This window comes from Saccopteryx bilineata, chromosome 4 (genome assembly GCF_036850765.1).
Source record: "Saccopteryx bilineata isolate mSacBil1 chromosome 4, mSacBil1_pri_phased_curated, whole genome shotgun sequence".
In the NCBI taxonomy this organism is placed as follows: domain Eukaryota; kingdom Metazoa; phylum Chordata; class Mammalia; order Chiroptera; family Emballonuridae; genus Saccopteryx; species Saccopteryx bilineata.
This window is the reverse complement of record NC_089493.1, coordinates 32,939,810-32,956,511: the sequence shown is the minus strand read 5'-3', so window position 1 is coordinate 32,956,511 and position 16,702 is coordinate 32,939,810. Positions and strand designations below refer to the sequence as shown.

At 44.7% G+C, this 16,702-nt stretch overlaps 1 protein-coding gene across 4 annotated transcripts in view; it reads left to right on the top strand.

The window, feature by feature from the left end:
- RAD51B (RAD51 paralog B) overlaps window positions 1-16,702 on the top strand; it is a 586,701-nt gene that overhangs the window by 519,401 nt on the left and 50,598 nt on the right. For all 4 annotated transcript variants that reach the window (XM_066276398.1, XM_066276397.1, XM_066276395.1 and 1 more), the window contains one exon: window positions 15,482-15,585. In XM_066276398.1, coding sequence (XP_066132495.1) covers window positions 15,482-15,585 — 104 coding nt within the window. The remainder of the gene's footprint in view (window positions 1-15,481; window positions 15,586-16,702) is intronic.

Genomic DNA, 16,702 nt, shown 5'->3' with positions numbered 1-16,702 from the left:
CCCAGGAGTCTAGGGTGCCACTCTGTGGTGACTTGTGAGTCTTCAGCCACATCCTCCAGGGTGGTGCCCTACAAGCCGATAGCCCTAACGCAGTCTAGTCCCGCCCCCCCCCCGCCCCCCGCCCCCGGCACCTGAGGCCTCTCTGCACCTCCTGTCATCTCACTGGGTCGGGCAAGCCCCATGTTGAATTCAGCACGTCCTGGGCTGACTCAGACCTCTGAGACCCGCCCCTGGATTCCTTCCTGAGTCTGCCACCAACTCATTTTTGTGTTTCCTCAGCAAATCACTTCTCTGCCCCTAGACTCCCATGAAATAACGTGGGGTTTACTTGGCAGGATCCTGTGACCTCTTTCAAGGACCCCAATTTTTTATTTATTGTAGTTCGAAAGTCTCAATCCTCTAAAAGCATCTGGAAGATGTTCTTCATTTTCCTCTCCCAAGGTATCTGTTTTGTTCCAGACGTGCCCTTCCCCCACCCTGGCCCCCACTGTGTGTTTTCGGTCCAGGAGGGACGCGGGCACGTTGGGCGCCCGCTGCTGTCCTCTCCTTCACCTCTGTTAGGGCAGAGCCCCGCACTGGGCTGACCCCCCAGCCCGGCCGGCCAGAAGAGAAGGCCGTGGAAGCCCCCACGCCCCCACTGCCCTTCCCTCTGTGGCCACACAGCTGCATGCCCTCCCCACCCCCTCGCCTGCTCTTTCTCTCAAGGAGCTTCAAGCCGTGCCCGGCGAGCCTCTGGGAACAGAGGTCCGTCCCCTGCCCTGGCCTCGGCTCCCCACACTAGAACATTCAGGCATCAATGGGAAACAGCGAGATCTGTCAGCGTCGCCCCTTTCTTCAAGGCTCGGAGGGCCACATTCTCCACGGCCATCTGTTCCCTTTCACCTCTCTGGACAATGTTGCTTTTTAAAGCCAGCGATTCTTCCTCCTTTATCCCCTCCTTCCCCGCCTCCCCTTCTTCTGCACCCCCGCCCTGCCCCCCTCACCTCTGTCTTTTCCCAACCCTATGACATGAGCCTCTCTTGAAAGAAAACGTACCCTCTTCCACACAAAGCTGTTTTGTGACCACTGTGGGTTTTTGAGTTTTTATACTTTTTTTTTTTTTTTTTAGAAGTCAGAGTTTGTTACTTTTAAAGTTTGTGGTTGTCTTGGGGGGCATTCTTTTGATAAGGATGGGACTGTGGGGGAGGGGAGGAAAGGAAAACTTTTCAGTCCTGTAAAAGCAGACACAGAATAGAAGGTTTTAGGCCCCTGCTGGCAGGGACTTGCCTCTTTCAAGAAGGGACTCTCCCTTTCCTTCCCTTGAATGGTCAGTTTAAGGAAATTTTGAAACCCAGAGGCTTTTGCCGCCATTTATTTTATGATTATTTTGTAGTTGCTGCTGTATTGTTGCTGTTGTGCTGTTTTTAATTTCTAGCAGGGGCTGCCACGAAGTGGGTGCAGCCGTCCCTCTGGGCTTACACAGAGCTGTGTTCGGAGGCGCCCGAGCGGGGGGGGGGGAGGGGGGTGCAGGGGGCGGGGCGGCTGGTGTCTGCCCCATGAAGCAGCAGGTCCTGAGGCAGGTCCTGAGGCTCAAGGAGTGTATGTGAAGGGGCGTCTGTACCAGTACTGACCCGTGACTAAGTGTGTGACGTGACCTTAGGCATGTCACTTTCCTTAAGAACAATGATGATAAAATCTCCCACTTAAAAAAAAAAATGCTTATTACGTGACTCTTCAGTTTGTACCATTACTGTTTCATAAACAAGATGAGTCTATGGTAATGTCTTGAAAACTTTATGGGCCATCCTTGGCTGAGGACAGTGTAATAATCCGCTCAGATGTACATAAAGTGCAGAACATCAGACTCAGCTGTTGACATGAGAAGTCAGCTGGAACAAGGCCTCCCAGTTCTGGCTGCTTGTCAGAGTCACGGGGGAGGCTGGAGCAGGGGCTCTGGGGCACGGTCCTGTCTCTTATCACTTCTTAGCTGTACTAATGTGTGTAAAGTTTCATCATCTATAGAATAACAGCAATAATAGTATCCAACGCCATATTGTTGTTGAGATGATTAAGAGATTTTTATCGTAGAAAGCACCTGGAAGTGTTTCTGGTGACACTGTTCATGTGAATGTTAACTGTGATCCTGCCCCCCCTTCCCACCCCACATACAAATATGGGTGAGAAAATGGACTAACTGGCTTCCTGTGGGGCTCCTCTGACTCAATCACACGTACCTTTCACTGTACAGTTAACATTGATAGAAGACATAATGTAATTACCAATGGAGTTGTAATGATGGTTAGCATAGCGGTTCTACTTAGAGAGGTCACGAAATGTAGGAACACTCTAAAATATAACAAGGGTAAGTCATCATGTCCTTCTGGCGAAGGAAGGGAACCAGATGTGAAGAGTAGAGCCACAGAAGGAAAGCCAGGCATGATTTTGGCATATTTTACATATTTTCAGTTGGAGATCTACAGAACCCGGAGATTCATTTCCCTTCGGTATCAATTTCTAGAAACCTATCATATGACAAAGAGTTTCCCAACAACAGGGAGGGAACAGGATTCAAGCATACTTTTCTAGACAGGCACAGATGACTCTGAATGGGAAACTGAATATTGCAATTTATGAGGAAAAGAAAGAATATCTAGAAAATGAGGTGAGGGGTCTCCGAGAGTTTTTCCTGAGAGAAAGAGGCCAATGGTCATTCATATAACACTTTCTAAATGGCTGGAAGAAACAATGAAAGAAAGGAATAGTCGGACTGCTAGGGTCAGATCCTTGTGCTGCCACCTGCTAGGTGACCTTAGGCTGGCACTTACCCTCTGTAGCTCCACTTCCTTCCCTGGAAAATTGGTATGATAATGGCACCTCTCTCATAGAGATAATGTATATAAGGCATGGAGCTTAGTGCCTGGAAACTTAACTAATTTTCCCAAAAATGTTACCTCATAATTTTTGCTGTAATGTCTTCTACCCACTGATGTCTGAGACATGGGACAAGTTACACCAAGTTGGTGGTCTCGATCACTTTGCTGAATCTAATTGTTTTCAGTAAACCCATAGTTCTTCCCCATTTCTAGATAAACAGTGGCCTTCAAGGAAGAAGGAAATTGCTTTGCTTAAGAACTGGTATTTCACAGATGTGTACTGACTGCCTGCTGCCACCAAACCAGTTCCCCCAATTAAAATAACCCTGTTCGCATCAGCATGTTTTGTTCCTTGTTTCCCTCTCCCGCCCTGAGGCTGCTGCCTGAAGGTAGCGGCTGTATGGGGGTGGGGGCACATGCTCTTGTGAAGTTAAACTTACCGCCATCACCTGAGATTGCCCACAGCCTAGCCTAGCCATCTGCACGCAGTTCAGACCTTGCCCCTTGTGGTCTAGGAGCCACTGGGAATTCCTGTTATAAATGGGGTTTTCCCTTTTTCTGTGCCTCCCGTTTGTTGTGAGCCTTATGCTTCGTGATGGCCACGGGGATATCCCTCCTGCTCCATGTGCCCGTGCGTGTGTGCACACCCCCAAAAGGGAGAAGGGCAGCAGCTTCTCTTAGCCTTGACTCGGTTTCTCTTAGCTCCAGAGTTCACAGAAACACAAGCTGAACTGAAGGAACTTCCACAGCCAAGCTGAATTCACCAGTTTGGAAAATAAACCCAAAGAATCTTTGGCAATTTAGGATGCTGAGGACTCTGTGATTGCCTCACCAAACTGTTCAACAGTCTCCTTGTCCCCCCACCCCCGGCTCAGAGCCTTCGGGGGAGCAAACGTATGTGATGCCAACATTCCATTCCCTCCCATGCCTGGAAGGACCTTGATTCCTATCAGGATCAGTCTCCTTCCCAAAGGGGTGCTTGAGATGGAGCCGGAGGAAAGCATGACCATAAATCATCGCACTCCAGGCAAGGTGATAATTAAAAGCATTCTCCACAATGATGTGGTCTCTGATGCTGAAAAGGAGGCAGCTGGGACATCAGAAAGTCACAGGACGGCTGGGCTCAGGCCTGGCGCTGCCACTGCCCAGGTGGGCTCCCGCCCTCAAGTCACTTTTTTGTCTATGGAACGGGAATAGTGATTGTGCCAGTGTGGCGGGTGGAGTGTGTATCAATGTACTTAAAGGTGAATTCGTCGGGTACACTTAAGTTCTCTGGAGTTTTCAAAGTACCTCGGGGTTCCTGCCTTCTGTCCCACTTTATTCTCTTGACCCTTCACTTATACTCTTCCTTTTCAGGCTAAACGAAGGGAAACTTGAACTCTGAGAGCTGAACTGCATTTGGTATCTAGAAGAAGTGCAGGTTAGGGATTCTGACTAAGGGGCCTTCATGAAGGTCTCTGCCTGCGTGGGGGCCGGGGCCCCATCACTCGCCCTGTCCTGCTTCCTTTCACAGGCTGTCGCTGCCCCTCCTCCACTCTGTGAATCAGGGTTTGGGGTGGCTCCTCTGAGAGTAACTCCAACAAGATGAATGATGGCATTTATATCACTCCTCCATTCCCCCAGGAAGTAGAGTGGGGGATCAAGTCAGCAGATAGGATTCTTAACAACTGGGCCGAAGGGCATTCGCCAAGATGATGTCTTCCATGATGAAAAGGATGTAGAACCTTGTTACAAGGAACAAGGTGGATATTTTGTAATGCAAATGTGCCCATGGCAGTACAGGGACCATCCCTGGGGTCTGAGAAGTCTATAGTTACAAGCAAAATGGCAGATGCTTAATGCATAATTTTTTTCAAACTTTGGGCTGTATGGGGATCATCTGGGAAGCAGACTCCTGGGCCAGACCTCTCAGAGATTCTGAGTCATTAAATGGGATGGGAATAAGGATTCTGCATTTTTAAAAAGTAAACCAAGTGGTTCTGATGCATAAAGAAATAATGCCCTAGTAATGTCTCCAGAGAGCCACCGTTTCCTGATCTTATATCAGATACACAGGTCATCTCTTAGGGTAAACCAGCCTTTTTTTTTTTTAAGTTTAAACATACATAAAAATTCTAAAGGAAGTTCAAGGAACTCCCATATATCTTTCACCTAGATTGTTAACATTTTGCCACATTTGTTTTATCTCTCTCATATTATTATTATGAATTTGTTTTTTATAATATGAATTTACTATTATTATCTTTGCTGAACCCTTTGAGAGTCAGTTGCAGATAGTATGACCTTTCATCCCCAAATACTTTAGCTTCTATCACCTAAGAACAAGAACTTCTCTTACATAACCACAATACAATGATCTCACCCAGGAAATTCACACTGATATAATCCTGTTATGTAATAAACCAGCCATATTCAGACATTGCTAGGAACTCTAATAATGTCCTTCTGGCCATTTTGCGGTTGTTTTTGTTTGTTTGTTTGTTTGTTGATCTGGGATCCAGTCTAGGATTAGGCGTTGCATTTACTTGAAATGTCTTTTTGCATCAAGGATATTTTAAGCATGTTTTCACAGAAATGTTTTCTTTCAGGAACAGAGTTCCTGATAAACAACAGCATTTCTTTTTTCCTTTTGTCCCTATGACTTGCAAAGAGCCAGTGATACCAGGCAGCCCCAAGCAAAAGCAGATATACCTGGGCCCAAATCAGCCTCAGCCGAGGTGTTGGGAAGGACCCCATCTCAGTCCTGGGTTGGCCTAGTGCTGTTTTCCCAAACGCATACCGCATAACTGCTAGTGTGCTTCTTCGCTGAAGGGTGGGCTGTCCTCTGATGTACTCATTGTACATACCAATTCTTTGCATACCTAAAACTGCCAAATATTACTTCACTATAGTTTAAAACTGATAAAGGTATGCCACTTCGTACTTTTCCCAGCTTTCTCCCAAGGCGGTTGGCTGAATGCAAACATCTGAGTGTGATTTTTCCCCCCAGCAGCCAAGGCAATAAATAATCTGAAATCAGAATAAGATACTTATCAGAATAAGGATTTCTTCTGCTTCAGCTAGGAAAAAAAGTTCCTTGAAAAAAAATCTGGTGGTCAAAAACTGAGATGATGACTATATCAGAATCCAGTCGCCCCTGGTTCTGCAATGGAAGGAGAAAAGCAAAGGTCCCACCGTGACGCCAATCACACTGGCATGACTGGGAGAATTCACTTGCGCATGGTGAGCAGATAGAACCCACTGTTGTGAAAGAAAACCTTTTTCACATGAACATCTTCCTGGCTTGTATTGAATGAAGCCTTCAGTCCAGAAAAAAAAAAATACTGCAGATTCCCTTAAATGGTTTGGGTTTTGTTTTCTTTTCTTTTCTTTTGCTAGTAATTACTTAAGGATAGTATGTGTTTTCTCTAGTGAGTGAATTTATTTTTAATTAAAGAATTCTTTTCAAAGGGTCAGGTGACCTAGCTACAGGTCACCATTCCGGATTTTTTTTTAAATTTTTCCCCTTAAACAGAAGCTAGCAGGAAGAAAGTGGTATTATTGGAGAAGGATGCAATAATATGGCCTCCTGGGGAATGTTAGAAGCTGAGTCAGGTAGGGAGGAAATTGCTTCTTTCTATTCAGACACCCTCGTTCAAGCCTACTGCTGTTTTCCTAGCTATCTTTGAATGCCATTGCCAACATAGCAGAGAAGTCCTAGGCGCTGTCCCCTGTATAACTTTTGGTCGATAAATGAGATGGATTCTAGACTGACCACTTTCTTGTCAGGGGGGAGCATCCTCATACCGATTTGGGGTATTTCCTAGGTGGTTTCGCTGTCAAGTGACCATACATCTTAGTTTGCCCAGAATAACCTTGTTTGTTATTTCAATATAATGACTTAAATGCCCCAGTTTCCTTTTCAAAAGTATCCTGATTGGATGATAACTAGTATAACCACTCTAAGACTCTGGGAAAGTCAAAGGATCTTCTCCCCCCACAAAAGCCAAACGAGTCGTTTCGGCGGTTTGTGCTGGTGCGTACCAGTCATCCTCCTGGCGATTAGCTAACTCGGTGTCTGCCTTCTGCTGCGCAGGAATAATCCATCCCTGACTCTTGCATTCCAAAGGTTCTGACTGCCCCACCTTTTCGTGTCTTCTCCACATTTCTTACCTTCCTCAGTGATGAGTTTTATTGAAACTTGGATCAGCCAAGGTGTATTGTGTAAGTAAAGGCTCTGACCAGCATTCACCTCTTTCACCTCTAGTCAAGAGACATTGGGAATGAAATTTTCCGCTTTACCGAAGTGCAGGAGCCTTGTTTTCTACCAAGCCAGATGCCTTCCTCAGTGGGCAGATGATATTGAGGCAGTTATTATGTGGTTTTATGCCTCGGATCCTTTGTTTGTAAATCTGAAAGAAGACTAATAGCTTTAAAGTATCTTGAGAATCTCAAAGCTCTGAAGATTATAAATAACAAAAGATTTTTTTTTCCTCATCTAAAATGGCAGCAAGAGTCTGTGGTTACTTGCTTAATAGATAGCATGTGGTCCCTGGGCCATTTGCAGCTGATGGGTTTTTTCCAGTGCTCTATTTATAGAGCTAGGTCAGAAATATCACTTCCGTTGGAACTTGACCTACAGACCATTGTCAATTTTCGAGGCCCAAGGAAGTAGAGTGCATACTAAATGCAGCTGGTTCACAGGTTCGGTTAGTGAACCACAAGCCCCCAAGGAAATTAATTTTGCTGGAGGATAGATGCCTAAGCCTATGTGATACTTCTGCCCTGTGGCCTCATGGAGCCTATAGGTCTTCTTGAGTGCTTCTTCTAGAAATAGCCTATGCTAGGCAGTCTTCCTCCGTCTTTTAAACCCCATTCATTGCCTTTAACATTGGTTGTTGAAGCTCTGCTTTTCCGCATTAACTAGAACAAGAGCTACTGATCCACTAACAGAGGTAGTTATTATGAAATTGTGTTTGCTAGGACTTGGCCACTGGTCAACAAGTGTTTATCTATCATTAGGTTTTAGTAGGTAGGACAGACAAAGAAACAGCCTCATCTGGAGAGAAATCTGCTCTCAGGAAAAGAACCATACTCTCTTCAGGCTTAAATGGGTATTGGGTAGGTCACAGCCATTCAGAGATAGCACATGGAGTAGGGCACTGATTTTCAACTGGTGTGCCACAAGAATTTTTGAAACATGCAAATACCTGGCTATTTAGCCCTTGACCCTTTACCCCTTAGATTGTCAAATAAAAAGATAACAATAATGAACAGCTGTCTGGTGTGAATGCCTTGTCTTGAACCATAAATGTATATGTCATGTAATAGAGTTTTATCTTATTGGTTGTGTCGCATAATAAGTTTGTGTCTGATTGGTTAATTCTTGCTACCAGAAATTCTTATATACGAGTATAGGCATCTGATTTTTTAAAAAGTCACTTTGGAGCAAAAAAGAGTAGATAATTACTATCATTATTATTTTTGTAAATCAATCAGAATTATACCTTTTTTTTCATATTGACAAAAAATATCTTTTCTTTACATGCCACAGAATTTTAGTAGTTTATATCTGTCACAAGATGAAAAAGGTTGAAAATCGCTGGAGTAGAGCATTCTCAAACTTCCTGGATGAAAGGAGGTTCAGAAAGAGGAACTAATTTTTTGTCATGAAAATACCTAGACTCAGAGGTAGCTCAGTCGGTTAGAACGTCATCCCAATGCACCAGTGTTTCTCTCACTCTCTCTCTCTCTCCTTTCTTTCTCCTTCTCTCTAAAAAAATTAAAAATAAATAAATAAAAAATTTTAAAGACAAACAAAGTTTTTAGTTAAGCAGAAACTTTGAAGGTCATTTTGAACAACCATTTCTTGTTATGGATGAGGGAAACTGAGGCTCAGAGAAATTTAAAAAACAAAAAGAAACTGGTGAGCACTGAGGCTGGCTCTGCTGTGCACTGTTACTTCACTCTCCTCTCCCACCTGGCCTCACTGAAAGCCCACGTCCAAGACGGAAACAGAGCTTCAGGGTCCTGCGCCCGCCCGGCCCCAGCTGCCCCTCTGCTGTCATGCGCTTTAGGGAACGTGGTTTAGAAAGTGAAGACAAGAGATAAGAAAGCGGATGTCAGTTTCAATAGTGACATACCATCTCCTTCCCTTTCAGTCCTCAAAATATTTTTCTTTTCTTTATCTTTTTATTTTTTTAATTTCCTCTTTCTAGTCTCAGTAAGTTACCTTTCATCTGACGGGCTAAGGAGGGACCAAATGTTCAGAATATCCAACCCTCGGAGGGCCGTGAACTTTTCCTTTCCCCGAGTTTCTATTCTGGGAGTCATGGCTTATTTACACTTGAATTTTTAAAAAAACATGGAAAAGCCTATTCTTTTCAAGTTGACCCTTTTGCTACACAGCGGACACTTTTATGTTATGTGCTAGAGATTCGGTATGACCTCCTAGAAGTGCTTAGCCACAGGAGTCATAAATTGAAATGTTTTCAGAGAAGAAGCTTCCTCACGCAGAACCCTTCTAAGGATTGACACGGGCTGGTACCAGACGCCCATAACCTTTGTGGAAACCAAGGCTACATAGCAACTTGCCTATCCTCCCCCAGTCTGATTGCACAAGACTACACTCCCCGGGTGCACAGAGCAGAGAGAAAGCCCCTTGCCTTTTGAGAAATTTGTCTTCGTAACCTACTCCCACTCCAAAGGAGTGGGAATTGGATCCAAAAGATAGTGTGTAGTTAGTTATGAAAGAGATTCTAGAATCCGAATCCTGTTGTTTTAACCACTTCATTACTGAACTTTACTAGCTTGCCTCATTATTATCAGAATAAACAATGTAGAAGATGATGATTAAACTTCTCAGATTTTGTCTGTAGTGTTTGATTGCCATTGTTTCTGTCATTTATACTTACCAAGTATCTTCATCTAAGGGTCACCAAGAACTTTTGGTTGCCCGGAGGCAAGAATTACTGTTCACATTTTACAGATGGGTAAGCAAACACAGAAAGGTAATACGCTTTGACTTACCTAAAAGTGTCCCTGAGAGTGTGGGAAATGAACGTTCCCACAGTCTTTCTTAGAGAGACCTGACTTCACAGTAAATCAGATTTCTCTATGTAGTTTATTCAGATACTTCTACAGACTCAATCCTGTGGCAGTGAAAAATTCCCAATAATGAAAAATATTTTCAAAACCCAGTTCATTTATTTGATTTTTAAATTTGTGTTAAAATCAACCAGATTCCAGTACAATGAAGTCATATTGCCTTTGGCCGGTCTAAATATCACAGACATCAAACAGGAGAGAGTGCCCCAATTTTCAGAACTTCTGCTTCAAATGAGCAGAGACAAGGTTCACTTATCTATTTCCTAACCAATTAGGTCATTGGGCAGGAAATCACCTTTTCTAAAAAGCCAGTAAGCAGATTCCTTCTACCTTAAATTTCCCATAAACAACATTAATGAGCATTTACACCAGCTCTCACACAGGAATGCCTGAAAGTCAAAGACATAAGAGACCACTAAGTTTTCCAGTTGAAAAAATTAATTACAAATTTATACACTGACAGCTCCCCCACTTCAGTTTCTCCCAATTCTAGTGATTTCACCACCTGTAACCACCCTTCAGTTGTTTTCCCATATCTGAGACCCTATTAAGTGAAAAACCTTCTAATCCTGATCAGATTGTTAGCGTTCAGCCAGAGAGGGTCAGTTTTAGGCTGCGTGACTTGCATGAATCCAGCTGCTGGGCCAGTTGAGCAAGGTTAAATACCTTGCTGAGCCAGGGCAAGCATGTCTTTTTGGAGACCCCTTGCCCTGGGTTATTATCACTGTACATCAGAAAAGAGGAAGCCGAGTGTGGAGCCTGAGTGACTGAGGAGTTGAGATGAGTGATAAGATGCTCACACACACCCCATTAGTGTCTTCCTCAAGATGGGCCTTCAGGCTCTTCAGGCCCTTCCTGGGGGCCCTCGGGGCTGGCAGAGTAGCAGGCCATTTGACATAATGGGCCTGGAGAAAGCTAGTTGGAGAAAAGGTTACGATTCTGTCAGCCTGGTTCGGAGCACTAGCTCTGTCATTACTCCACCATGTGACCTTGGGATGGTTGCTTAATCTCTCCTAGACTTAGCCTGTCAATAGGGACGACATTGCCTATTTCGTAGAGTGGTTGTGAGGGTGTAAAATGATGGAACTAAGATGTGGAACTCAAACAAGATATTAACGGCTTCCCTTATTAAAGGGCTTATCTAGTGGCTTAGAATATAGTGCTTTAAAAATACTGGCTTTTATTATCATTAACTTTCAAGGCCTGGCTATGATTACTCTTGTGAGTGGCTTAATGCTTATAAGCACCCCTGAAATTTTATCTCCTCAAGCTTGTTGCTCAGGGTCTCCTCTGGAATCTTTTCTGTGCTCATGGCTCATACTAGCACCTGAACTCACCTGCCCAGGAAACAGCAAAGGATATGGTACTTTTAAATACTATTAGGAGCATGGAATTCTTTAAATAGTGGCTACTGGCCCAGTGTGGCTCTGATTTTTGAAAACATCTTCTAGACCTGGGATGCTCTTAGTTTTATTACCAGGAAAAAATGTTGAGAGTGCTTAGCTAATTAACATCTTCTAATTATTCACACGTGGCCTTCTCCTGGCAGACTTGAAGGCTCGGCCTCACTTCCTCCTACCACTTAGCAGGCATCTGCACAATACACTGCTAGAGTTCGCTTGGAAAATGTCAACCTGTTTGTTTTAGCTTAAGCAAGGTAGAATTAAGAATGTAGATCTGCTGCTAAGACAAGTATTAACATGGTTCAATGTTTGGTAAGAATAACTTATTAACTGTCCATTTAACCAGTATTTATTAAGCATCCTCTGTGTCTCAGACCTTTTGTTAGGTGATTCAGGCACACTGGCATGCATCAGACATGGATTTGGCCCTCGTGAAAGACATATTACGGGTCATAAGTAAAGCACACTAGTAACAACATAGAAAATAGCAGTAACAGGGCAGAGCGAAAGTATTATAGGAAGTATTATAGGTGTTTAGAGGTGGCAAACATGATCTCTGTGATGATCAGGGAAGTGGCCCAGAGGAAGTGGTTTTGGAGACAACGTGTGGACCAGAGGCACCCCAGGTCCGGGGGGCGGGGGGCTGTGCAGAGGAAGGGAAAAATTGGAGCAACATCTACACGAGGTGGAACGGAGGGGAGAGGTGTGAAAGGCAGCTTGGGCTCAGGCCAGAAGAGCCTTGAATGCTAGTCTTAAGGTTTAGAACTCTTTGAAGACACCTTGGGGCCACTGAAAGTTTCCAAGCACGCCAATGATCAAGGGCAGGGTACTGTGCTCAGATGTGTGTTGGGGGGTTACTTGGGCCGTAGGACAGAGGCTGGGCTTTCTGTGGGGAGAAGCTGACGACAGCATGGACATCGGGTGCGAGGCTGTAGCACTCATCCCCAGGTGAACGCTGCTGTGGGGCTGGTCTAAGTTTGGGGTAGGACTGATGGACGGTGAGATTCTACAGTTAAGCCAATTGATTGGAAGTGAGGAGTATGGGAGAGGGAGAAATTTAAACATGGATCTGAGGTTTCAAACCAGATTCAATGGGAGGCCAAAGACAAGGATAAAGAAAGAAGGGTAAGGCCCTGGCCGGTTGGCTCAGTGGTAGAGAGTCGGCCTGGCGTGCGGAAGTCCCGGGTTCGATTCCCGGCCAGGGCACACAGGAGAAGCGCCCATCTGCTTCTCCACCCCTCCCCCTCTCCTTCCTCTCTGTCTCTCTCTTCCCCTCCCGCAGCCGAGGCTCCATTGGAGCAAAGATGGCCCGGGCGCTGGGGATGGCTCCTTGGCCTCTGCCCCAGGCGCTAGAGTGGCTCTGATCGCGGCAGAGCGACGCGCCCTGGTGGGCAGAGTGTCGCCCCTGGTGGGCGTGCTGGGTGGATCCCGGTCAGGCGCATGCGGGAGTCTGTCTGACTGTCTCTCCCCGTTTCTAGCTTCAGAAAAATACAAAAAAAAAAAAAAAGAAAGAAAAAAAAAAGAAAGAAGGGTAAGTCTCTATCGGAATAAAGCATGAGCTTTATTTGAAGATACTGAATTTATGGTGCTCCAGTTGGTTATGTCTGACGTACTGGTCTTGTGGTTCCGAATGGAGGACAGGTGCTGGGGCGAGTCAGGCTGAGACAGAGGCTGAGAAAGCACCCTTGTGGAGCAGACATTGCCGGCATGGTGGGAATGAGTCATCTCTGGCCCATAAAAGCGTGCTCAGCCATGTGTTTTTAAAAACTAAACAATTAAACCAACATTTGAAAATCAGGAGGTTGTACTTAAAATATTGATTTCTGACTTCTCTTTTAAAAATCAAAAGATGTGGCTAACCATGAACTCATACTGTCACATGATAAAAACAGTTGGAGCTGAACAGGTGCTTCCCCCTTGAGATCCTGGATGAATTCTCTCATTCACCACAGTATCCACTACTCCCCTGTCCCTCCTAACACTGAAGATTAAACAAATGTAGATCAATGGTTGCCTGGGGCTGGAGGGCTGGAGGCTTAGGGTTAAGTGGTGTGGGGCTTCCTTTTGGGGTGATGACATGTTTTAGTTGATTGTGGTAATGGTTGAATAATTCTGCATATAGTAAAAACCAGTGAACTTTAAATGGGTGAATCGTATGATCTTTGAATGATCTCAATAAAACTGTTTTATAAAAATGCAAATTAAAAAAAAAGACAAGTCAGTTGCTCGTGCCCTTGCTGTGCTGGTGTTCTTACAGCAGGAGACATTTCTCTGTTAATGTGTCTCTAATCAAGAAAGGAAAAATGAAAGACTGAGATTTTTTTTTTTTAAAGAAAAATGGAAGAGTATACATCTTTTTTTGTGGTAGTAAAGAATTTCTACATGTTAAAATGCAAACACCTGGCTTCTGTATTAATTTATTCCCTAGCCACTAGAGGCACTTGGATACTAGGGAAAATGTTGGCCATGGCCAGCCCCCTGATGTCCACCCACTAAGAAGGAATGAAAAAGAAAAACAGAGAAGAGAAGGCAATCACCATGGGACAAGGAGAAGCAAAAGAGACCAGGTTATTGGATGTCAAAGGAGGAGGACGCTTTAGCAACTGCTGACAAGAGGTTAGGGAGGTTGAGGACAAAGAAGTCAGGAAATGACGGGAGACCATCCAATGAGAGAGCTTAGAGCAAAGGAGCCAGAGAGGGGCAGAGGCGCAGATGACCGAGTAGTGTTCAAAATTTAGTATATATTTTATCCTCAGGCACAAAGGACTGCCAAAGGATTTTAAGTTAGAGAGTGATGTGATCGGAAGGTTAAGGCCATGCACAGTTGGCAGACCATGCTGAGAGATGTGTGGCCCAGGAGGAGACCAATTCCTCGTCCACATTGAGGGGTGAGAAATCAAATGATGCTGTGAGTGGACTACAAATGAGAAATTCAAGGCCTCGTTTTATTTTAACTAATTTACACTTCAGCCTCTCTGTACTTTGTCTCCTCATTGAAGAGAGACAGTATCTTAAGGGTACAAGGCAGACTAAACTGGCCCTCTGTGCCCCCTCCCCCCAAGACTAGGATTTCTTCCACAGCCCAGGCCAAAAGTGGGCCCAGGAGTTTGGAGGAGACCTAGATACGATGGCAAAGGTTGGCTACTAAATGGTGGAACCTGTAAGCCTGCCTCTGAGGAGGAAGAGGCAGCAGCAGCAGCAATGGCTCCTCCTGGTGTGTCTAGAGGCCCCACGAAGCCTTGGAGGTGTCAGACAGTAGCTGAAGGGCACCGTGGAGGACTAGGAACTCAGAGAGTTTACTTCAGCTCCTCCTCTTTAGGAAAGTCTTAGATGGTAAAAGAATGTTTCTCTTGGGATAAGGGTGTCTAATACAGAGATAAGAAATGGTGAAATCTTCTAGATTCCTCTTTCGGGTGGGTGCGTGTGTGCAATGGTTGCAAGGGCAAAGGAATTTTGTATGTGTATATCATCATTTCTATATTGATGAGGAATTAAAATTCTTATCAAGCTAAAAAAAAAAGGTCTTACAACTCACCCTGGCCAGGTAGCTCAGTTGGTTAAAGCATCGTCCCAATATGTTGCCAAGTTTGTGGGTTTGATCCCTGGTCAGGGCACATGCAAGAGTCAATTAATAAATGCATAAACAAGTAGAACAACAAATTGATTTCTCTCTCTCTCTCTCTCTCTTTGTCTCTTTCTTGCCTTTCCTCTCTTTGCCTAAAACCAATAAATAAATAAATAAATAAATAAATAAATAAATAAAATTTTAAGTCTTACAGTTCTATTAAACTAATACTGTTTCATAACTGGCTCTTAGTCTATGTAGTAGCATTTTGCCTTTCTACCATGGATTTTCAGTGGCTTCATTTAGAGCTAGCAATGCAAGCTCTCATATATAACTCTGTTACCTTTCAGCCCGGTAGTGGTCACTTTCCCTGAAGCTGAAGGAAACACATGCTGGCTTTTATGTTTAGCTTCATTCCTTAACCCCTGTCCTTCTCTAATTCATCAACTTCTGTATAATGAACTGAGCCTCCTAGTACTCCCCAAGCAATGAGCAATGACTGGCCTTTGGTTTATGTGAACCACCCTCACAAGGAAGGGCCTCCATGATTGTCACTGTGCCCTGCTTCCTTTCAGGCTCCTCTGGATCCAGCTGTGTGACAGCTGCACTAGGAAACACCTGGAGCCACAGTGTGACCACACGGCTGATTTTCCAGTACCTTGGTTCGGAGGGAAGACAGGTGAGTGCTTTGACATTGTGCTGTGACCGTCAAGGTCACGTTGTCTGTCCTGGCCCAACCCTGCCAGGAGGTAGCGGGGAGGAAACCCAACATCCCTGCCTGCCCCAGTAGCAGTTAAAATGAAGTGAGGAGCCAAGTCATGCACAGGAAAAAAACTGTAAGAATAGACCCAAGAGAGTTAGCATGCCTCCTGATATTTGCCAATAGCTTGTATGTGACCAAGGTACGGGCACACCTCTAGGGGTATTAAATTCTCTATCTATAAAGGGTGAACGATCACCCTATTTGTGGAGCGCTAGAGAATTCATGTACAAATTAAATTGTGATGGTGCTTTTTCTTGGGGTTAGTGTGTTTTGAAAACCTTAGGCCAGACAGACCTTGCCAAGTGAATAAACTGTTCCCCAGTTTATTCTTTTGCATTAACTCATAAGCCAGTAGTTTCAAGTCCTGGATGAGGCTAGAGAGACCTGCAGAAGGGTGACGACTCTCTCAGAGCTCCCTGGTTATGGTTCTGCCCTGGCCTCAATGGAGAATTTGCCCCTTTCGCACAGAAAGGTTCGTTTCTACCCTTCTCTTCATCTTCCCTCCACACCCGAAGAAAGGACCACCACAGCCTGGCCTCTTTGGTAAGATGTCTCCTAATTAGGAAAGTTATTCTTCCTGATGTCTCCCTTCAACTTTATTCTCTGCGTGGACTAGGCTCCATCAGGACCTCCCCTGCAAACAGGAGGAGAAGGAAGACGGGGTGATTGTTCTGATTCGTCGCAGGGGGCAGAATCCAGAATCCAGATTTGCCCGTTTTGCTAAATATATAACAAATCCAAGTCATTAGTTAAAGAGGCATGAAGTGTTATGCCGGTGGTCCTTTCAAGAGGAGGTGGTGGGAAGGGAGTTGCAGCCCTTCACCTGCATTAGGTACATTGGCTCTTTTTCAAGGAGTCAGGCACCACCAAAAACAGACATGAGCCTTTGCCTGTTCCAGACATAACTTTTCGAGTGCCCTTGGTTACAGACCAGAGGATTCTTCTGGGTTTGCTTGGGACTGTGTAAATAACATTCCAGCGTGATGATTGAGTCAGCCATGTTCTGAGAACGTGGAGCGGCTTGTTTTCATTT